Source organism: Mus musculus, chromosome 17 (genome assembly GCF_000001635.26).
Source record: "Mus musculus strain C57BL/6J chromosome 17, GRCm38.p6 C57BL/6J".
NCBI classification, from domain to species: Eukaryota; Metazoa; Chordata; class Mammalia; order Rodentia; family Muridae; genus Mus; species Mus musculus.
This window is the reverse complement of record NC_000083.6, coordinates 40,580,120-40,603,274: the sequence shown is the minus strand read 5'-3', so window position 1 is coordinate 40,603,274 and position 23,155 is coordinate 40,580,120. Positions and strand designations below refer to the sequence as shown.

Sequence of the window (23,155 nt, the reverse complement as noted above, 5' to 3'; positions counted from 1 at the left end):
ATAAGTGCTTTAGTATTCCCTTATCTGAGATTTGTAAGAACTTAACTGACTTGACTGTATAGTAACTCCCAGGTCAGCCTTACTCCTGGAGCACAGGGTGTCAGTGTCTTTAGTGGTTTAGCCCTTGGTGACTTGCCTTGGCTCCAGAGATCACTTCATACTTGACGATGTGTATATCCCTGGTTAAACTTAATGAGCTTCCAAAAACAAAAAAAGACATGAAGCAGGAGGGTGACATAGTGAGTTTATATTTTATGGGATATAGAGGGAAGTAAGAGAGTTGGGGATGAGAGTGTGATCAATATGTATCGTATACTTGTACGAAATTATCCATAAGAAGTATGGTTAATTATGAAGTGATCCCTGGAGCCAAGGCAAGTCACCAAGGGCTAAACCACTAAAGATATAAAGCTACACAGTTTGAAGTATAAAACATGCCCATTTATATTTGATCAGATTATAGTGAGGAAGAGGGACGGGCCCATGTGATTTTTCTGGAATGTTGCCATAATAACACGTGCATTTAAAGAAAAGGTTAGCCTATTTGTTCTGAAGCAAATTACTCCTTTCAAAGCTGGTTCAAAACCCATATTTTGCTGCATCTGGCTATTTTTAGTATTTTACTAGAGGAAGGAGAGACTTGTTTCTTGTGTTTATTTACAGTCTACATTCTCATTTTATTTGGGTGAATGCAAGGGGTAAATATGGGGTATAATTCTGTAATTTACTGTGTCCACTTGATAATTCTGAGCACCACATTTACTCAGGGCAGTAAAGAATTTAGACAGTTTTAACTCATGTTGACCAGAATTTGCTTGGTCTTTAAGCAACATTTTTTCTTGATTGAAGGCACAGAGGATCATCTCAAAGGCCTCTTGCGTGTTTCGTTCTCCTTGGGAGTCATTTTTTTCCAAGTCAGCCTTGTGGTTTGTCTTGTGATCAGCAGACATGGTAGTTTCTTTTCCAGTCTGTGTCAAAACCTGAGGTAGAGGCAATTGTTTACAATAGGTTTAGAGTAAGAAACAAAGACCTATCCAGGGATCGATTTTCTTTTATTTAATCTTTTAGTTCTGTGCTCATAGAGCCCACAATAATATAAGAAATCTTCTACTCTATGTCTATGCCTAGCTTCTTGTTTATGTTTTAGGAATAGTGACCATTATTGTATGTTTGAACAAACAGACCTAAGAAACTTATGAATTTGTGGTATGAAGAATGCACATAGTATACATTTTATCTAAGCAAAGGTTGTCATATACTTAAAATTCCCTCTATGCAATAAAACTCAAATAAAAGACAATTCATTTCAAAATTCAAAAATGAGTTTCCTGAGAGATGGTAATTGTAATTTTCTATTTAAATACTATCCTGTTTTGTACATAATATCTCCTGAAAAGAAGTGTTTTTGATTGAGTTATAGTAGAGCTTTTATTAGGACAGAAAATTTGAAAATATTGATAATAATACATAACACATAGGAACTTAAGTGTCGCTATAAAGATAGAAAGAGAGCAGTGAAAGAGCTAAGGAGAGAGGTGGACCTGTATATTTGATGTGATGACAGGTGACAGAGAAACTTAGGCCTACAGGTTGTCGTTACTCAGTATGGTCAAACAGCCTGGAGCTCATGGAGACCCAGGCTCAGCCCCAGAACCTGCCAGCCAGCTTTGAGATTCCATCTGAATCCGGGCAAAGAAGAAAGGTTCCCTTTTTGGATTGGACCACCTCAAAGGACCTCCTTGGTCCAAGAATCCACTGGAGTCCACACTGTTGTCAGCTGTCCATGTTTCTTCCTTAGACATCAATTAAGCCTGAGATTCATGTTTATGTTTGTTGTCTGTTCAGCTACTTGATAAGTCAGTCATGTCTCAGGCTTTGCTGCTTGTGGAGCTATGCTGATTTAGTGGCACATGTAACTACCTTAAGGCCTGTTGAGACTGGTGGCCTGTGCAGTTGCTCAGTGCCATGTTTGGGTCAGTGGCCATATTGATGTTTGCAGTCTGTCTTCCCACTGAATCCCATGTGGATTCCCATGATCAGGGCTACTGCCTGAAGACATCTTAATGTCTGTGGAAGTGCTGCCCCACCACTCAACAGCTCAGAGCACTGAGGTACAGAAAGGGCACTAGGCAAGGTAGAACAGGCTCCACTGTGCTCAGGCCACTTCACAATTCTCCTTAGTTAAGGCTTTCACTGGGATATAGGCAGAGAGACACTCATCCTACATTGAGGTGCTGGCCATTAGGAAATTGACCATACTCTAATAAATATATATTCCACACTAAGTGAACCTTAAAATATATATATATTTTTTTTCCCCCCTGGGGGTAGTTTGGGGGAAAAGATGTGCATATTTGACAGGTTGATAGGTAAGTGAAAGGGAGGGCATATAATATGTGATTTCCAAATAATTAAAAATCAATTAATCAATCAATCAAGCAATTATTAAAAGCTGAAAGGATCATAAAAAAGAGTTGATTATGAATGAACACTATGTTATGAAACTTGATTGGGAGCCATGTGCATACTACAGAGGATTGAGGACTTATCTCTGAGACTGAGGCCAACTTCACTTCCCATACAGGCTAACAGATACATTTGGATGTTGGTCTGTATATTAAACTCTATTTGAGACAAGGTCCTTTGTTCAGTGCTGAATTCTTCTTCCCCTGTGTCACATTTCACAAGCTTTATATCTGAGCTCAACTTTAATGCTTTACTCACTGGCAGGTATCTCTATCACCTTAATGTGCATCTTTGACAGCGGTCACATATTTGTAGCACATGTCCCTCTTCGAACGTCCAATTCCCACATATCACTAGTGGGTACTATTGCTGCCGGAGGTAGAGAGTTCATCTTTAGTCCCAATCGCCATTTCCCTGTTAAGTTTTCCAAGAACCCAATGAAAATGCTTTAACCCAGCATACCATTAGTATTTCTGTATTTGTACTTAGTATATCATTTTTTAAAAATGTCAGGTATATATGAGATAATTGTCCATGTAACACTCACCCTTCCTTCAGTGAGCATGGATGGCAGCAGCAGAGTTACAAGAAATAACATCTCTGGTAAAGCGGTTACGACTGAAACTAAACAGAGAAAAACCCTTTGTTGAATTAAGCAGTACAGGGGACACAGAGGGAAGCAACACATTGTTAGAAGATAGGCCAGAGGAACTCTGGGTAACAAAATAAGGAAAGAGTTGCAGTATGGAGTTCCTGAAGTTTTATTGTGCCAACTATGCTTGGCAGGACATATAAATAAAAGCATTGACTGATGTCCTTGATGTGTACATGCAAAGATTAGAAGATTCTTAGCTTCTTTCTACACGGGACATATCCTCCGTTCTCAAAGGTAAACGTTGAAAAAAAATCAAGTTTGATTTATTTATTTATTTGCTGTATATCATCTCTTATTTTACTACCCCCTATCCCCTGTTTATAGATTTGATATATACTGGACATATATTAGCCTGCTACAGTTGTGATTATAGAGAAAAAATTGTACAAACACTTTAGAAGTAGCATTTTTCAAAAAGAAATTTCAAGATATGTCAAATCAATTTCCCTTTTTTCTTCCATAAGAAATAAAAACAATTAATGAATTCCATATCAAATCTATCTGAGCTTACTCAAATCATATTTTGCTAGATGGGCTGTTTTATGCTTTCCTTAAGTTGTAATCACTTTCTGCTCATTGCATACAATTTCCTGTCTCAGGAGTCATGAAGACCTACATCTTTAGGTGCTGCTAATGGCTACCTAGCGTGGTACATGCTCAATTTCCTTCTGGAACTCATGTAAAAGGATTACCTTGTAAATTAAAAGTGTGACGTGTCATTTTTTTATACCATATTAACATTTAGAACCCTCAATTTTTTTAATTTTATCAAAAAATTCTTATTTCATTATTACATTATTATTCCAAAATTTTAACTGGCTGTCTTACAATGGGGAGTTATGATTAACAATGATCTTGTGCATTTTACATTTTAAAATACCATTTTCCCTCTGATTTCCCTCTTCAAGCACCCCACATACTCTGGAATCTTCTCTGTGATATTTACTGCCTGGATTTCATTGCAATTTAAAACTATAACTTGAGTCAAAATGTTCCCATATAGATCTGTAATTTTTTTTCTGTCTTCGTTCGTGGACAACATCTATTGGGAAAACAGTCCTGGTCACCCTGGATTTTCACACTCAGTGCCCATACCTTCCAGAGTGACAGCCTTTGTTCTTGTTCACTGAAGAGTAAATAGCAAATATTTTTTCTTTCCCTATGACACTTTCTTTAGGGCTCAAAGTTTAGATAAAATTTAGACTCACTTGTAATTATAGGAATATGAGGAAATGCATTCAAATTAAGTATTCTTGCTTCCAGAGTGGTAAGTTGCTCTGTATTACATCTCATCTAACCTGTTTCCTTTTCGAGGCTGTTGAACAGTTCTTCAATCTCTACTTATATTTCAAAGACCAAGTCACTAATGTGACATTGGCCTCTGTAATCTTTAATATTGTCATCTTACCATAGAATTTGCTTTCTTTCACACTCCTTAGTCTTAGCACGAATTGTTTCTTCTGTATGTTCAGTTCAGGTCAGCTTCTGCTGCAGGCTCCTTTGCTTCTCTACTTCACAGTGACTCCTCCTTTAACTGGGTAGAGGGCAGGTGTTTTGTGTTTTGAGCCTTCATTGCCTTCTGTTCCCAAAAGAGTGGATTAATTGTATTTGTTTTGTTTTGGTTATTCTTCTGGCTCACCTCAATAGTTATGAGAGTGATAGGGGACAGGAGCCCTGATGTCCCAGCATCTGCTTGCTGGTCCAATAAAACCACTATTTTATTTGTGTTGTCTTAGCTCCATGGTATTTTCCTTTGTCCCTTTTAAAGTAAGGTCTGGGCAGAGGAAATTTGCCCTCTTCTCTTTTGTCCATCACTTTTGGTCACAGTTTGCTTTTCTCACTATAAAGGTACTAGTACCTGTGTACTTTATCTAGTCTTTCTACTATTTACTTCAATGTTCCCTTGCCTTTAAATGCTTCTCACGTTTTTGATTATATAGACTTTGGTTTTTCAGATGTGCAAGTATTTAGTAGAATATTTCTTGCCTTTATTCTCCTATGTTTTCAATACATATTTCTTGAAAGGAAGAATTCCTTACCCTTCATGTTATTAGTGAGTCCTGATACTTCATAGACACAGCATCCACATGTGACAGTTTGCTGTAATGATGTGGAAGGCCCATGTGAATATACAGCAGAATAAAGCAGCAAGCCAATTGAGGGAGTTGGAGCCTAGAGAGAATTCAGACATACAATTTAAGCATTTTCTGAAAATAAATGAAGTGTTTTCAGTGAACTAAAAAATTATTCATATGATTGGATCATTTCATATGAATACCATTTTAGACTTTTTCTGGATTTAGAGAAAATTTGCCTGACTTTATATCAAAAATCCAAATAGTTCTTATTTGCTGACACCTTGCCCTGTTATATGATCTTGCTTTAGCTTGGTATGTTTTTATGATTAAGCCTTCAAAATATACATTTGATTTATATATTCATCAATTTCTTATCTCATTTTTTCCTTCCAGAATTGATTCAAGATCCCGTGATAGGTTCAACTGTCACTTCTTAATCTCTACTTGTCTGCAATTCTTTCTCCGATTTCTTTGGTTTTCAAATGTTCATGTTTTCACAGAATCCACACCCTTCACTAAAATTTTAAAGAAAATGCCACTTTGGACATGACTGATTTCTTAGCTTATAATTAGACCCATACCAACTCTGTCTCTGATGTACTTGGATTAAAGGGAAAGGAAATTTGTAGAAGGTTACTTTGATGTAGCTTTCTATACTGTCTCCTACATGGCTTCAAGCTATTTTTAAAAGCAATTAGCATACTGTAGAAACAGACATATAATCAACTAGTGCAACTGCATTGAAGTATCATGGTGTAAATTAGACAGTTCAAAAGTACTGATAGAGCAGTTTAGAATAATGAATTTGAAAACCTGACAAGGTGTAAAGGATGTATAAATCCAGACATTTCAAACCATTTAGTCTTATATAAACGTGTACTAAATGTATAACTACACAAAATAATGTGGCATAAAATAATTTTGGGGCCATATTGCACAGCAAAAGTATTGTCTCATAGTGGTCATGGAACAATGACACAGGATAAGAGCAGGATCTCATGGAAAGTTCAAAGGACTTTTAAAAATTTGACATTAATATATATTCCTTTGTGACACATTTTATATGATGGACATTTTCATTTGGCTTTAATTTGTTATATTTTCAAATATTTGTACAAAATAATAATTTCTAAAGGGTTCTCTTGCTCTCTCACTCTCTACCTCTCTTAATGTGTGTGTGTGTGTGTGTGTGTGTGTGTGTGTGTGTGTGTGTGTGTGTACTTGTTTCTATGTGTGAGTGCCATGCCCAGGTCCCATTGCATGTGTATAGGAATCAGATTAAAACCTTTCTGTGTCTATCTCAGCACTTCCCCCTCTCTTTTCTTAATGTTGTAATTTAATATATTTTATTACTAAAGTTTAGGTGCATGTGAAAATTTATATTACAATCATCCTCATATGCTTTTGCTCACTGATATGTGCTTCTATTTCTTCATCAATATCCATCACCTAATTCTAAAATTGGTGTAATCAATGAGCCTATATTCATCTACTGCCGTTTATTGTCCTTATCTTATTATAATTCTTTCCTGGTGTCACACAGACTATGGTTTCAACAGCTTCCCATCATGATTGTTTTTTTTCCCCCCCTTGGGGAGAGAGGAAGAGGTTGTTGCAAAAGCCTTCAATGTTTCTCCTTCTCAATTATGAGGCTGGAGTCATTGATACTACTGCAGCAGATGCTTCCTTAGTCATTGATAGCCAGCAGCAGCAGGGGTCATGGAATTCCATGGATTTTCCTAATTATATCTTCTTAAAAATTATTTTAACAACATACCTTCTTAATGAAAACAACAACAAAAAAAGGAAGTTCAAAATATACTATACAATACATCTACTAAATGGAAACTGGGATTGTATAAAAACATTTTGTTCAGCTTGTTTTCTCCCTGCAGTCCCTGATTCCCATGGAATGGTTCTGTGAATAATCAAAATGGGTCTTCCCACATCAATTAATATAGCTAATATAATCACACGCAGACATGCCCATAGGCCCATCACCCGGATGATTGCAGATTCTGTCAAGCTGACAATTAAGACTAACTATCACAGTTTTATTGCATCCATTAGTTTTCACAGGATGAAACATCCTTGCTTCTGTTGAAAGAAATCAAGGGATCATAGTGTGTGCTTGTGTGTGTGTGAATGTGTGTCTGTGTGTGTCTGTGTGTGTATGTATTTAATGATTACTGATATAATATCTCTGTCTTCCTTATTTGTGTCTTTTGGTATTGCCTCAAATCTCTTCAATAATGTCTTACTTTCACAACAATATAGTGCATACATTTTTAAATGTGTTGTTAAATTTGGTTTTCAAGGGATAATCCTATTGTGCTTTTCAAGTGCATTGGACTGAAATCTTCCTTTTGTTGTTGCTTTAAGATATTTTAGAGGAGAACTTCAGACATGTACACTGTATCTTCATCTTTCCAAACCCTTCAAATTTCCCTGTGTCTACCCTCCCCTTCCAAGATTCATAATGCTTCCTCTTTTTAATGAATATATAACTAATTGTATCCATTTGAAATTGATACTATGACCATGTACAAAGAGCATGGTGTATTCAGACATCCTTTTCTACATCTGAAAGGCATCAACACAATGACAAAAGCCTATAATCTTTTGTGAGATCACTCTATCCCTCCAACCAAGAATCTAAGAGAAGGATCTCTGACTGATAGTGACTTTTTTTCTTACACTGAGCAACCCCTGGGCCCCTCATTCTGTTCTCAGCTCGGTGTCCAGCGGTGTCTGGGATGCCCAAGGCTGAGAACCTGGTACCTAAGACTACCCCTTGTCCACCACCTGCCGAGTTGGGGTACAGTGGCTTCCCACAGCCAGACACTCACCCGGGGCCAGGTGGAAAGCATGTGGCAGTCTTCCAGGTCTGCCTGCCCAGAGCACCGGAACCCTGGCAGGATGCGGGTTTTTCTCCCATACCCTCTTTCCCCCACACCCACTGCCCTGCATAAAAGAACAGAGGCAGCTATACCACCAGCCAGCTTGTCAGAAAGAGATTTAGGTTATGGTGATTGCAGTGCCAGATCCCACCCAACTAAGCTTTTTGCTTGTGTTTAAAAAAGGCAGGCAGATTCTCGAGTTCATTGGGTAGAAGCTTGGTGGGAATGGTAATCTCAGGATTGGGCCCCACCCAGCTAATTTATTTTCTGTGCTTAACAAAGGCCTAAAGATCTCTGAGTTCATTTGTTATGGTTTAAAAAAAATGTTAATCATTTCCTTAGGTGCCTCTCAGCCATTCAGTATTCCTCAGTTGAGAATTATTTGTTTAGTTTTGTATCCCATTTTTAAATAGGGTTATTTGCTTCTCTGGAGTCTAACTTCTTGAGTTATTTGTATATATATTGGATATTAGCCCTCTATCAGAAGTAGGATTGGTAAAGATCTTTTTCTAATCGAGATTCCATTATCCCTTACACCAATCAGAAAGGCTAGGATAAAAACCTCAGGTGACAGCAGATGCTGACAAGGATGTGGAGAAAGCAGAACACTCCTCCATTGCTGGTAGGATTGCAAGTAGGTACAACCACTCTGAAAATCAGTTTGGCAGTTCCTCAGAAAATTGGACTTAGTACTACCTGAGGACCCAGCTATACAGCTCCTGGGCATATACCCAGAACATGTTCCTACATGCCATAAGGACATACACTCCACTATGTCCATAGCAGTCTTATTTATAATATCAAGAAGCTGGAAAGAATGCAGATGTCCCTCAACAGAGGAACGGATACAGAAAATGTGGTACATTTACACAATGGAGTACTACTCAGTTATTAAAAACAATGAGTTTATGAAATTCTTAGGCAAATGGATGGAACTAGAAAATATCATCCTGAGTTAGGTGACCCAATCACAAAAGAACACACATGTTATATACTCACTGATAAGTGGGTATTAGCCCAGAAGCTCAGAATACCCAAAATACAATTCACAGACCAAATGAAGCTCAAGAAGAAGGAAAATCAAAGTGTGGATACTTCGGTTCTTCTTAGAAGGGGAAACAAAAACCCTGTTGCACTGCCTTATGTATACTATCATATCATGCAGAAATCGTAACACTTTTACTTCTTTCTTTCCAATTTGTATCTCCTTGCTCTCTTGTTTTATTGCTCTAGCTAGAACTTTAAGTACTACATGGAAAAGATAGGGAGCAAGTGGGCAGCCTTGTCTTGCCCCTGATTTCAGTGGACCTGCTTTAAGTTTCTCTCCATTTAAATCAATGTTGGCTATTTGCTTGCTGTATATTGCTTTTGTTATGTTTAGGTAAGCAAAGAAATTGTTCGTGGGACTCAGAGGTAGCCAACATGCTGGTAAAAGAAATGCAAAAGGAACTCTGACTGACAAATCCATTATCATAATAGAGGAAAAGTTGCCATGTGGGGGTCATTTTACTTTCATTGTACTCTAGAAGGTCTGATACATAAACTAAAGCACTTGAGTAATCACCCTGATGTGGACCTGCAAAGACTGTACAGGTGCATTCCTCTGTCCTCAAAGAGAAATGTGGGAAATAAAAATAAGATCCAGTTCAAATTGTTCCAAATATTTTTTTTTATTTTGTTGTGTACATCTCTTATTTTGCTATTCCCTAGATACAGCTTTCATCTATACTGGACATGAATCCTGGTGCCAGAGTTGGGATTATGCAGACATAAATATACAAACATCTTATAAGTGTTTGCCATTTTTAAATATTTTGAATAAATTCTTAAAGGTTTTTCAGTAAGAAAATGCTAATAAAAATGGTTAACCCTGCAAACTAAAGTTGTGCTCTCTCATTTTGTTCATTCAAAATACTGAAAATCTCTTTATTTTATTTATTATTTTACACATGAATCAACACTGAGTTTATTTCTTCTCAGATAGAATCACACTTAATTGGAGTTACTAAACTAGGGCTTTCCAAGCAAATTAGTAAAAAAAAGGTTAGTACATCTAGATAGAGTAATTTTTCATTGGTTGGAATACAAGGGAGGTTTCTTCATTAAAGCACTAGGGGAAAGGTGTCAGAAGCAACCTCCATTCTGCTATGCAGACACTCAAACAGGGATGGGTATCTTACAGTCACTACACAGTGACCCCACTTTGAAGATCAGCACTCTGGTGGCAGTGGGAGGCCATTACCTCAGCACAATGTTCCTTTCCTATGTATCTGCATGTTTTCAGTCAATAGCAGTGTTCTAATAAAATTAAGTTAATACCCAGGAAGTTAAGTTTCTTTGGAAACTATAGGCACTATGGGGAAAAAGCTTAAGGCAGCAGGGAGTTTCCTCAACAGCTGATCCAGCCCTGCTCTCCTGCTACAGTGTGCGGGCCAGGTCCTATCCAAAGTGTAGCAAACAGAGGCTTTCCAAATTTATGTTGGGGGGTGGGGTGGGGGGAGATTCTTGAATGCACTCTTGAGGAAGGTTCACACACCATGCTCCTCCATAGTCTAAGCAGGTCCTCACAACTGACTGTATAGGTAACAGGGGGAATTCCTAAGGAATTGAACAATTTGTTTACAAAAGCACCAAACTTCATACATATGTAAAATCCCTAATAATTTCCCAAATAACCTTTATCTTTGATACAAAAATGAAGATGCCACCTCCTTTAATTCAGGTTCCCACAATAACCTTTAAAACAGCAACAAATTCAGGCTCAGAAACTGCTCTTAGTTCCTGGTGGGAAGTGAGTGGTGAACTTGACTAGAAGCTCATTTGAGGTTAAGTTACTCTGAGGCCAGAAGCAGCAGCCTTCTTGGTCTATTGACACTGGTTTGGTTTTCTTTTTTTTTAATAGCTGGGTATTAAGTAGTGAAGTCCTTTACTTAATAAATAAATCACAAACCCCAGTACAGAGGAATGCCAGGGCCAGGAAGTGGGAGTGGGTGGGTTGGGGAGAAGGGTTGGGAGAGGGTATAGGGGACTTTGGGGATAGCATTTGAAATGTAAATGAAGAAAATATCTAATAAAAGTTTACACGACAAAATAAAAAAAAGATTTGTAATCTTTATTGTCTTTATTTTTAAGGGAAGACAAAAGGCGAAAAAGTTGTCAAAATATATGTTATCATAATTTCTAAGTTGCTGTCTTAATTTCTAAGTTACTCTACTCTGCTGTCTTCTCTTTCCTCCTCCTAATCTTGATCTTTCCTTCTAACTCCTTGTTTAACTTCTGTGTACAGTAAACCATTCCTAGTTTTTTGGACCTTTTCTAGGAGAACAGATCACATGGTCTTTTACAAGCATTCTTTTTTTTTAAACAAAAGTTCATTAAAAGTTGAGATATAAACTCAAATTATAAATTCAATTATAAATTGAATAAGAAGTTCACAATAGAGATGTTTACATGTGTTTTCATTAAGACTAGTTATCTAGCTAGACATTCATTATTTGTCATTAGCTCCACAGGTTCATTGAAAGTCTAAAACTATCATTTTAGTGACTAAGTTAGCAGTGAAGTTTTGTATAAATTCAGTCAATATTTTATCTTCTGTGCTTATCACTACAATACATCATTAGTCCCCTTATATGACCTTTGGTTAATTGTTTTACAGCCTTAGTAATGTCTGTAAGTTGTAAATGCCTGCTTTCTACCTCAGAAGCAATTCACTCCTGACATGTGAAGACTGGCTGAGTTCTAATTACAGTTTTTTATATCACATGGGGCTTTAATAGCACATCTATTATAAAGGACTTATTACTAGAATAATTTTAGATTTCTTATAGGATCATTCATGAAGAATTAAGAAATCATCTATTTGTCTATACAGCATCACTATAGGACAGTACATCTTCATTGATCTGAGGAAACCAACTAAAAGTGCAAATGCCTAGTGATTGTTACATATATTTAATAATAAGAGGAAAAGCACATTAATAGCAGGAATCTTCCCTAAAATGTAGTCCCTTTTGGCCTTGCCTGAAAGAGGCTCATTCATTATGATTTAAAGTCCAAGGTTAAAACCATCTCAGGGAGATCACCGGTTAGCTCTCTCCTAGCCTCTCTTAGATGGCTCCTGTCAGATTATCAAATTTTAGTTTGCATAACATAGATATAAACAGTTCCAACATTATTCAAAACTCAAGTCTCTATTAGGAGACAAGTAAAACTCAAAGTTTTAAGCTCCTGAAAAAATTAATAACTATCAGATATTTTCTCAATAAAATACCATTTACAAAAGACCCTTATTTTAAAAAAATGACAAGAAAAGAAAAGAAACAATAAAATGACAAGAAGGAATCACACCAAAGACCAAATGCTGGCGAGAAGTTCATTCTTTATGTTGCTAAGATTTGTGGCCTTGGAACCATGAAGGGGACTAAGTATGGGAGGACCTATGGAAAGAGACAGGGACATAGGATTGAAAGAGCTAATAGGGAAAAGTACAACCAGAATTGAAATGCATTTGAGCGACACTTAGTGTGCTGGGAACTTATCGAATATGTGAAGGCAATCCTAATGATGTCTCCAAATAATGTTGTAGACTGAACCCCTAGTGGACATTTCTTGTCAGAAAAGGAATTTTCATGCTCTGGCACTCAGTTTCATCCAATCAAGATGTTGGGTCAAGGTTTCTGTGGATGTCTCCAAAGTACATTTTCTTGTGCTGCCAAGAAAATAGGTAGTTCTCCACAAATTGACCATGGGATCCTATTTCTGAAGAAAACATCCACACAACTCATTGAACATGGAGAGGTCAAATTGAAGCATATATGACATGGAGAAGTATTCTGCAGGATTCCAAAAGATAACTGTAAATGCCAACCCAACCTTAGATTACCATTGGCACAGCTATCACATTATGCCAAATAAGGGTGGTCTTAACCCTGAGGGAGTAACTAACTGATATCTGATTTGACTTAAAGACTACTCCACGATATCCATACCTGAAAATGTTTGGGTGACCCAGCACCAGATTTAAAATAGCACTGGACCTATACAAAATTCTCATCCTACTTGTCTAACAAAGAAAGCAAGCAAGCAACTAAACCAAACAACCAAACAACCCAATGCTAAAGTGATTCTTAATCACAATCTGCTATACTCATAGCTTTGTGTCTTATTCAGAGACTCACAGCTAGATACTATGCAGATGGAGAGATTAATTAGAATGCACATCTCAAAACATCAAATACTCTCTTTGGAGATCAGGAAACCACATAGAAAAAAAATCATAGAACAAATGATAGAGAAAGAGGGAATGGAGAACATCAGGAGAACAAGGACTTCCATAATAACAGAACAAGGCTCACATGAACTCAGGGAGACCAAAGCAGCAATCATAGGACCTATACCTGTCTGTACCAGGTCATCTACATGTATACTATAGCTTTAAGTAAAGTACTTTTACAATGTTTCTGAATATGCAAAAGATTATGTCTCTGATTCTTGTGCCTTCTCTTGAGGTTCTTTTTATCTTCTGTTGGGTTGGATTATACAACTTCAATAGGATGGTTTTCTTTTTATTTTGCTAAAAATATTAATAAATTCAGAAATATGTTGTTATATTTTCTTTATTTTAATGCAGTTTTAAATTTCCTGTTATTTTCTGAGATTACAAATGTCCCACTCTTTCTATTTCCTTTATTTTAATTATAATTTTCTTACATGTTTGCTTTGACAATTTCATGTGTATGTATGTGTATGATGCACTCTATGTAGACTCAAACTTCCTACCCTTGTCTATTTCCTCTTATTCCTGTGGACATCCTTCCACTTACCCTACCACTACCTTTCTTACATTCATGTTCTTATGTTTTGTCCTTATGTGAGAAGCTAACAATAAGTAAGATGACAATAATACAAGTAACAGAAACTGACACAAAACATGTAAAAGTCAAGTTCAGGAGTTTCCACTACAAAATATTAACTGTTGTTAGAAGGAATAAATAAATAAGCAATGACCCTACAAGACAATGATGGCTTTGAGGCAGGTTTGATAGCATTCGCCTTTAATCCTGTCACTCCAGGAGCTAAAAATGGAGACTCACTTAGAGTTCAAGTTCAGCCTGAGCTGTGTAAAGTTATTCCATCTAAAACAAAACAGAGTCAATAACTGGACCAAAATAGTTGTACAGGAACATAATATTTGTTCAACAAAACACCTCATAGCATTAAAAAATACCAAACAAAGTAGGACACAATGCTCATTTAGGAAAGATCTTTGTGAATATATTACTATCAGTTTATATTATTATGTGTAGATTAATATATCACACCTTACCTAATTATACTATCTTTTAAATAACAGATTATACTTGAATACATTAACATATTTATTTTTATCAGTTAAAGGAAAGAATTTAAAACTTGTAATTATCATGAAGCCACAGATAGCAGCATTGCTTTTACTGTGTGAAGTGGTTTTGTCCTGGTACCCATTAACATAATTTATAGTTATTTTTGAATATAATTGTTCATTTTATCTACTCTTGGAAGCACAGTCATGCATATATTTTATATGGATATGTAATAATTAGTGCAACATTAGAAAATGAAGATGGATCAATAAATAAAATTCATGCCCTATATTTCCATTAGGGTTATGTTTGAGTATTTTCCCATCATTATAAAGAATATTCTAGATGATGTGGTAGCTTAGCTGGAGATCCTCAAACCAATATTAGCTCATATTAAAAACAGGGATGGAGGAACAAGGAAATATATGATAAAGATTGAAAGGTGAGTATTTGGAAGACAGCAAACTGGAAGGACTCATTACTTTGATATGAGCAGAAAATATTTGGATTGGCATGCCCTCTCCTGGGAGCCCAGGAAGTCCACTGATGCTGTTGTTTTCTTCCCCATGAAGTAGACATTTTTCTCTAGGATTCTGAAAGGTCAAGTGTAGTCTCATTCTTATTTTCTCTGTTTCTGATAATGGTTCACAAGCTTCATCCATCTTTCAGTTGCTTTTTTTTTAGGACAGATTCTATCTAGTCCCTGCAATTTCTTGTTAATCTCAAGTGAAAATTCAAAAGGATTTAAAGTTTTTGAGATTAGTATTCCTTCTGTGGCACATTAAAGTGATTAGATATTTTCATTTGTTTTTTAATTTGCCATTTTTTCAAATGGTCATGAGAACTATATTTAGTAAGTTTGTTTGTCTGTCTATATATATATATATATAGTATTTTCTGTGTGTGTGTGTGTGTGTATGTGTGTGTGTGTATGTTTCTGTATCTGGGTGCAATGCCCATGTTAAATAGCACATTTATGGGAATCAGAAGACAACCTTTGGATGTCTATGCTACAATATTCACCTGTCTAGTGTTTTAAAAATTGGGATTAAGTAGATTCGATGATGAGTATTTTAGGTGCATATAAAATCTTAATATAATCATTCCTATTTGCCCCTTTCCACCAATAAATGGTCCTACTTCATCATCAGTATTTTTCACCAAATTCTAAAGTTGGTGTAATCAATATTCACCTATTGTCACCTAAAGCCCTTATTTTTGCAATAGAAATTCATTTCTAGTGTCATACAGTATATGGTTTTCCATATGTGCATTAGTTGTATCCTCCAGTCAAGTATCAGGAAACATGTTTTCATTGCCTTTAAAGTGCTATAAGTTCTCCCTTATTTTTCCTCCCATTTCATTGTTCCAAATTGTTTCCCATTTCCAGTTTTTCCCAATGTCAAATGCAATGTAGTATGTCACTTCAACAGACTGTAATCTTTTACTTAGTCATGTCCAAGTAGTACTCTTTGTATTTCCTTAGCATGAACTCTATATTTGGTTTAGTACCGAATAACATTCAATTGTATAGACTGAGCACTACTCATTGAACCATTTGCCACTTGAAAGATATCCGGACTGCCTCTTCATTTTGTCAGATGTAAGCCAATATATTACAAGTATCCACATAGAAGCCTTAGTGTCTTCAAAGAAAAGTGCTCATTGGGTCATATGTTAGGACTACATGCTAGGTTTTATTAGAAATTGCCAAAAGTATTCACAAATGGATTTGTGTTTTGCAATATTGTCATAAATCAATTAGCTTTTTCATTGTACTACATTTTTCACAGCATTTAGCATGGCAGTATTTGGAGTTCACTTATCAAACCATGCATGCTACTTCATTTCAGTCTGTTAATTTTAAATACCCTATGACATTTTCTCCAAGTAATATTGTCTGAGTCTTAGGTGTGGGACTGGGCTCCATCATTGTTCATTTTTGTTTTTTTTTTTTTTTTGTTTTTTTGTTTTTTTTTTTTTTTTTTTTTTTTTCTGTAGTGGATTCTGTGCAAAGGGAAGTTTCCTGGATGAATAGTGAAAAATACTCCATGTTTATAGATAGTTAGGGAATATGCTGTCCTGTTCTTAGAAGCTTTTTTTTTTATAATGTTTATAATCTCTGTCTCTGTGTATATGTGTGTGTGTGTGTGTGTGTGTGTGTGTGTGTGTGTTGTATGTGTGTGTCTGAGAGAGGACAGGAAAATTACACAGTTTTAATAAAAATAGTACTACAGATTAGCCTGCTGTCATTTCTCTAGAAGGTGGGGAGGCTGAGTTGTATTTATATAAAAGGCAAAAAAATTTTTGCGTTCTGAACAGAATGTTTTAGAATGAGAACTATTTTCTATGTAATATAATCTTACTGATAAAGTATATTGCTTCATACTTATTTTAAGAAAGCTACTATTAGCAGATTTAAAATCTATGATTTCTATTTTCTGAATTTATTTCTTGTCATAACATAACATATAAATATCTATGTTAAGAATTTAAAAATGCACATGAAGTTACTATTTAAAGTAGAGAAATCAGAGTTCAAAGTCTTCTCCTGTATAATGAAGCTTGGTAGATAGTGCTTAGGTTGGCCAAGTACAAAAATATACATCAACTTAAAAAGTCAAAACATCGTGGTCAATTTTTGTATACAAATGGGGCACATGATACAAAGAATAACAAATTAAAATAGCATGGCTTCACCATCAATGGCTCTAAGAGATGCAGTACTAGACTATGAATCCTACATTTGATTTGAGGAATTTCCAGGATAAAAATATCAAAGAGAGTCAGTCTCTGAAGAGACTGTCACACTTTCAAACCTGACATTCAACTGCTCTAAAAGATATGCCTATTGAAGTTTTAGGAGCAGAATTAGATTACCAGGGCTCCAGAAGTAGTTGTTGTTGGTGAAGGAGCAGCCATTTGAAATTTAAATGTGAAGGCTGTTCTATTTACAAAGGCCTGTCTCCAATAACAACTGTTTTAGCAGCCCTTTATCTGACGTTTTAAGAACTTAACTTACTTGAATGAATGTGAACACCCAGCTCAGCCTTGCTATTCTTTTCCAAGTGAAGAAATGAACATAAGTGTTGTGTCCGGCCAGCAGACCACAACCTGGGTTCTAGCCTGGAAAGGCATTTTGGAAACCTGGAAGAGAAGAGGGGCTAGGTGGCGAGAGAAAAGAATGTAGCCAAGACAGTTACTCTGATCAAGGCTCAAATTTTATTGTTGCGACACTAGTTATGAAGGAAGGGGGAGGGGACCCGATTCCCGCAGAATAATCTCTGGTCCAGTAGAAAGGTGCACTTGTGTGTCTCCGCAGGTTCCAGCAGTGGGCGTGGCAGAACGAATGAGCAGGAAGCTCCACCCCTGAGCAAGCAGGTTTCAGGTTAGGGGAGGGGAGACTACATCTCCTCCCTTTTATTAACAAAATTTAAAAAAAGAAAAAGCTGGCCTGAGGGGGGAAAAATTATCTATGCTCAATAGTTCTGTCTGGAATCTAGGGCTAAAGAAAAAACTTGCTTTTATGGGATTCCTTAACTTTTCTTATGGTAAACTGTATAAGGCTAAGACTGTCCTTTCTTATCTTAGTGAACAACTAACTGAAAAGCCTGGAGCTGTAGGCTCTGACTTTATAATGCTAATTAGTACTTGGTAGGTAACTTTTTAGTTGAATTTTAAGTAGGGCGTTGGAACTCTGGCTAAGTTTGACTGAACAAATGTGAAATATACTATAATAACACTAAGTTGATATTTCTCCGCTTTTTTGGATGATAGGTGGGAAACAGGGAGAAGGAGTTTGACCGGCTCTTGTAGTACAAGGCCAATTGGCTTTTTTATTTGGGTGGGAGGCAGTGAAGGGCTTGCCCTTTCAATAGTATGTCTCCAATCTCTCTCCCCCCTATTGATTAAGTTAAATAAGGCAACGCTTAACTGAGGTGATCAAATGATTTTCTCATCCGTAGATGAGTGGGCTTTTAACCTTGGCTTGGGTGGACATGGACCCGATTTTTCCCGTGGGTATTAATAAGACCCACACATGTGGCTCTCGGTACCTTTTGGGGAGGCGAGGCAGAGCCGGAAAATATTTTTGATTTTTAACCAAAATATGATATCAACCTCTTTTAAACCGGGTTTATCTCACAGGAAACTCAGAAATGGTCAAGCTGGACCTTTTTTTGCAGTACCTCTGTACCAAGCGATGCCCATATTGAATTTGTACAATTACAAACCAGTATGCACAGTTTTGAGTGCTGTGTAGTTCTTAAAGGAGAATTATCAACCTCAGAATTAGCAAAGTCTAAGCAAGAATTATGTCGTTAGTAACACCACGATTTGTGGCTAAAATAGGAGCTGGAAGTCGTTTTTCCTCATTTTTGTTTTTTTTACAGCCTAAGGACACCTTACAGTAACAGCAAGGGTGAAAAGTCAGAGGTCAGCTAAGGGACTAAGCCTGTCTATCAAAATAAAAACCAATCTTTATTAATATAGAAATATCTACTTTTCTAGCCCTCTTGGTAAACCTAATTTTTAACTCAGACTGAAAGCCACATGCTGGAAATGTCCTTGGAAAGGAGATAACAGTAGCCACCTGTGTGCTCTAGGGGCGCGGGGATGTACATCTGCTGGTCCGCCTCGAGAATGTTGATTTACCTGCTTGAAAGACAAAATCTCGGACAGTGAGAAAGTAGGAAAGCAGAACTTTTTTGGGGGAAGTCTAGGTACTTTATTCAAATGCAAATTGTAAAGCTGAGGCTAGTCTCTGGCCTCCTGTGGGGACCTGGCTCAGAGAGTAGCTTTTTTTAGAGCCTGAGTCCTCAAGCTGACTTTTAAGCAAAAGAGGAATTTTAGTCCTCAAGGTGATACCTTAGAAGATTTAGAATCTGTGTTTATCTGACAAATTAATTTATCTGGCAGCCACTGCGCTCTATCTTCATCTCGTGAAAAAACACAAACTGAGTCTCTACCCCAAATTAGAACTGGATCTGGACCCTTTTATTTGTTAGTCAGGGGGTCCTTCTATTTTACCAATGTATTAAGTGACCAATTGCTCTTTAATAGCTTTTTCTACTAGCTGTAAGGCCAGCAATCCTTCTGAGGTTAGGGATCTAGGGGAAGTGGGGGATGTGCTCTGAATTAACTTTGCTAGGTAATTTAGAATATAGGAATCTCTAACATTGGACTGAATATTAGACCAGTCTGAGATTGAGTTAGAATGGCTGGTCACACTGAAGAAAAGAGAAAAATCATTATGACTCTATTAAATGACTAATTTTACTAAGTCTGAATATACAGTCTCTGATGTACTATTGCCATAAAGTTAAAAGGCTAGAAGCTAGTCTAAACTGGAAAAATGACAAGTAAGGATGGATCTAAAACATGAATTTAATTTAGTTTTTTAGTCAATATAATCAGGACATGAGTCAACTTACCTACCAGCTCGTCACACGAATTTACTAATATGCTTCTGCAGCGTTCTGTGGAGAAAACCTGTTTTTCCCTTTTCTAATAAGGTAGTTGTTTTAGGATTAATCTATAAGCCAATAAGTAGATCCCTTTAAGATACTATAAGGCATTTATTAAACTCTTGACATTAAAATATTAGATTTTGAAAATAAAGGTAAGACTTTAATAGTGTGCATGGGAACGCACTAATAGTATGTACGGGGATACAATTTCTCTCTTTTTTGTCTTTTAAGAAGTTAAAGTTTTAAAATTTTATAATACCTAAACTTTTGAATTAATAACTAGTTGACAAAATATTTTAAATACATGGCTGTAAAGGGGCAGTGACTAATTGCACTTTTAATCAATTTTCTTAAGGAGCAGTTGTAACTAGAAGGCTTGCAAAGTTATTAAGAGTCACATGTGCATAATTTATTTATTAACTAGAAATATAAGCAATTGTAAATTTGAGAATTAATAGTATCTGAGGGATGAACAATTTAAGCAATTGCGAGCTCAGAGATATGGCATTGACTATTAATATACAGATTAAGGTTTGATTGTTCAGCATTTTAAAACACCATCTACAGCACACAACTAGATCATCTGTGCTGGAACAGGGGAAACTGTGTCTTAAGACTTTGCCCCACAGAAGCTAGTTGGGCCCACATGGGCCAACCATTGGCTGGGAGGATGAGAAAAATGACTTTACAATAACGTTTTTTTTTTTGGCCAAAGAATTGTTTTGGGCACAACCAATTTTTAATTACCAATTAATAACAATTATAAAAGCTTTATTTTTTGTAGAAACTTTTGTAGTAAACTAAAACCCTAAGTAATAAAAGGATATTGTCTCTGAATCTTTTGGGTGAGAGCAAGGATTTAAGGTAAACTTTAAGAAGCATTAGTTAATAAAATACTTTTCACTTAAGAAACAATATACACTGAAAGATTAAAACTCTTGGCTTCTTGTATAGAAGCAGAAACAATAAAAAATTTTCTTACATAATGTAGTTACATTAGCCATACCTAGAGGCAAAATTTTCTAGTGATTACAGTTCACTAGAAGCAAAACTCTTTGAATTTAAGCATTATTTTAAACATCTGAATAGATCTGCAACACTGTTAAAAAGAATTTCTCTTGAACGCAGGGAAAAATCTTTCTCAGGCACTGTTTGCAAAACAAAAGAAAGGCCACAAGCTGCTCTGGGGCTGCCCAGAGCCCTGCATTGACTCAAACGTAAAATACTTTTTAATCTGAGCATCTTGGCCCTCCTGTAATAAGGACCGATTTTAGAGAAACAATATAACTGTCTATGCCTCTAAATTTTGATACTCTTTCTTAAGATGACTTACAGTTAAAACGTTCTTCACAACTTTAGTGTTGTGAAAAAATTGCCCGTACTGCAGTTTCCTGCCAGGCAGCAACTATAACCAAACTGTTTGTCTAATCTATTCACAAAGACAAACATAACTAGATAACTCTGTCACAGTTTTGTATGAAGTGAGCTGTATGAGCGCTCTCATAAGATGATTACTCTTGTAATTATCTTAATTACAGTATACAGGTGAATTAAAGATCTTAAATTTGAAATCAAACTGTAAGCTGCAGTCAATGGAACAATAGCAGTTTTAACCATAATTTTTAAGTTTTTTGTGTAAGGTTAGGATAATATCTATAACCTTGGGAAAGCAAAACCCAAGTTTAAAACAATTTATTATCTTTAAAATCAATATTAGAAGCATTACTATCATATTACGAAGTTTGGATGTCAATTAATACCTATGAATACCTATTAAAGCAAGCTTTAATGCTTTAATAAAAAGACATTGCTTTAAATCTTATTTTAAATTTTACTATTTAGGATACGAACCACATTAATTATTACCTAAACTAGAAATATCTTTAGAGACCCAGCCTCTTGGGCTGCCTTATGCCATGTGTCGGAAGGACTCTAAACTTGAGTTATCAAATTTAACACTAACCATCTGTAGCAATGTAACAATTATTAATCTTAACCAACAACTTATGAGCTGATTGTGAAAACACTCAGAGCACATTACCAATAAAAAAGAACCAAATGAAGCAGTTACATTTAGACCAATCAGAGAATAATAATTTTTGTAGCTACAATCATAAAATAAAAAACACTTTACCATTGTCAAACACATTAATCATGAACCATTTATTAGCTTTTTTACTCCGAAACTAAGAGGCTGTGCACTCGCCCTTATTTCCTAAAACGAACAGTTTTTCTAGCAGGGGCCCTCTCGCCACGTGTCTGATTCCTGGCTGAAACACGTGGCAGCTCTCGGCTTTGTAGATAAAGTTTTTTATACCATCTTTATTATCCAACACAAAACATAGAACATTCATTCATACAGACTGGACACGAACATACATGAATTGAACACGAGAACAGATTGGTGCACCGGACATTAGACAAGACACAAAAGGGAACAGAGTACTCCTGCTATAAGGCCCAGAGAGATATTTCTCTCTGCTTTTTGGGACATTTTCCTCCCTTATGATGCATTTTTTATTAACTGGGGCAATCCGCCTATTCCTTTTAATAAACCCTTTCTTTTCTCACACCTCATGTAGCTTCGGAGAGCTACGGCCTACCGCCTGATACCCAGCTCCTCACTGCTGAACCTAAGTGAACCAGCGCTCGGGTTTAACGCTGTCTCAGCTTAGCCCATACCTTCTCCGGTATGAATTTCCCTTATCCTTTATTTTATGGAGCTCCGAACCAGCAGCGTCTCTTCCAAAAATCCTTTGCCGTTTCTCAGTCCCGCGTTGGTTCGCCAATTGTTGTGTCTGGCCAGCAGACCACAACCTGGGTTCTAGCCTGGAAAGGCATTTTGGAAACCTGGAAGAGAAGAGGGGCTAGGTGGCGAGAGAAAAGAATGTAGCCAAGAGAGTTACTCTGATCAAGGCTCAAATTTTATTGTTGCGACACTAGTTATGAAGGAAGAGGGAGGGGACCCGATTCCCGCCGAATAATCTCTGGTCCAGTAGAAAGGTGCACTGTGTCTCCGCAGGTTCCAGCAGTGGGCGTGGCAGAACGAATGAGCAGGAAGCTCCACCCCTGAGCAAGCAGGTTTCAGGCTAGGGGAGGGGAGACTACACATAAGTTTGCAAAACTGAGTTTGTTTCCATTCAGTCATAGATGAGAGAGGGTCTTATAAAGCAAAGGCTCTCTGTACAGACATTGACATTGGATAGCTGCTGGAGCAGGGGGAGTCGTTTTCTTCAATGGTTTA

At 36.6% G+C, this 23,155-nt stretch overlaps 1 protein-coding gene across 1 annotated transcript; it reads right to left on the bottom strand.

Annotated features, from left to right (window-relative positions):
- Positions 1-656: 656 nt before the first annotated feature.
- Positions 657-4,681, bottom strand: Esp4 (exocrine gland secreted peptide 4). Its single transcript, NM_001177583.1, has 3 exons — positions 4,530-4,681; positions 3,014-3,090; positions 657-980 (listed from the first exon to the last, which is right to left on the bottom strand). Exons 2-3 carry the CDS (start codon positions 3,062-3,064, stop codon positions 678-680), a joined length of 354 nt encoding a protein of 117 aa, NP_001171054.1. The 5' UTR covers positions 3,065-3,090; positions 4,530-4,681; the 3' UTR covers positions 657-677.
- Positions 4,682-23,155: the final 18,474 nt, after the last annotated feature.

Excerpts from the sequence above, each read along its gene's own strand:
- Esp4 (NM_001177583.1), bottom strand. The coding sequence starts at position 3,064 with ATGTTATTTCTTGTAACTCTGCTGCTGCCATCCATGCTCACTGAAGGA. Across the intron at positions 981-3,013 it reads CCATGCTCACTGAAGGAAGG|GTTTTGACACAGACTGGAAA; the intron begins GTGAGTGTTACA and ends CCTCTACCTCAG.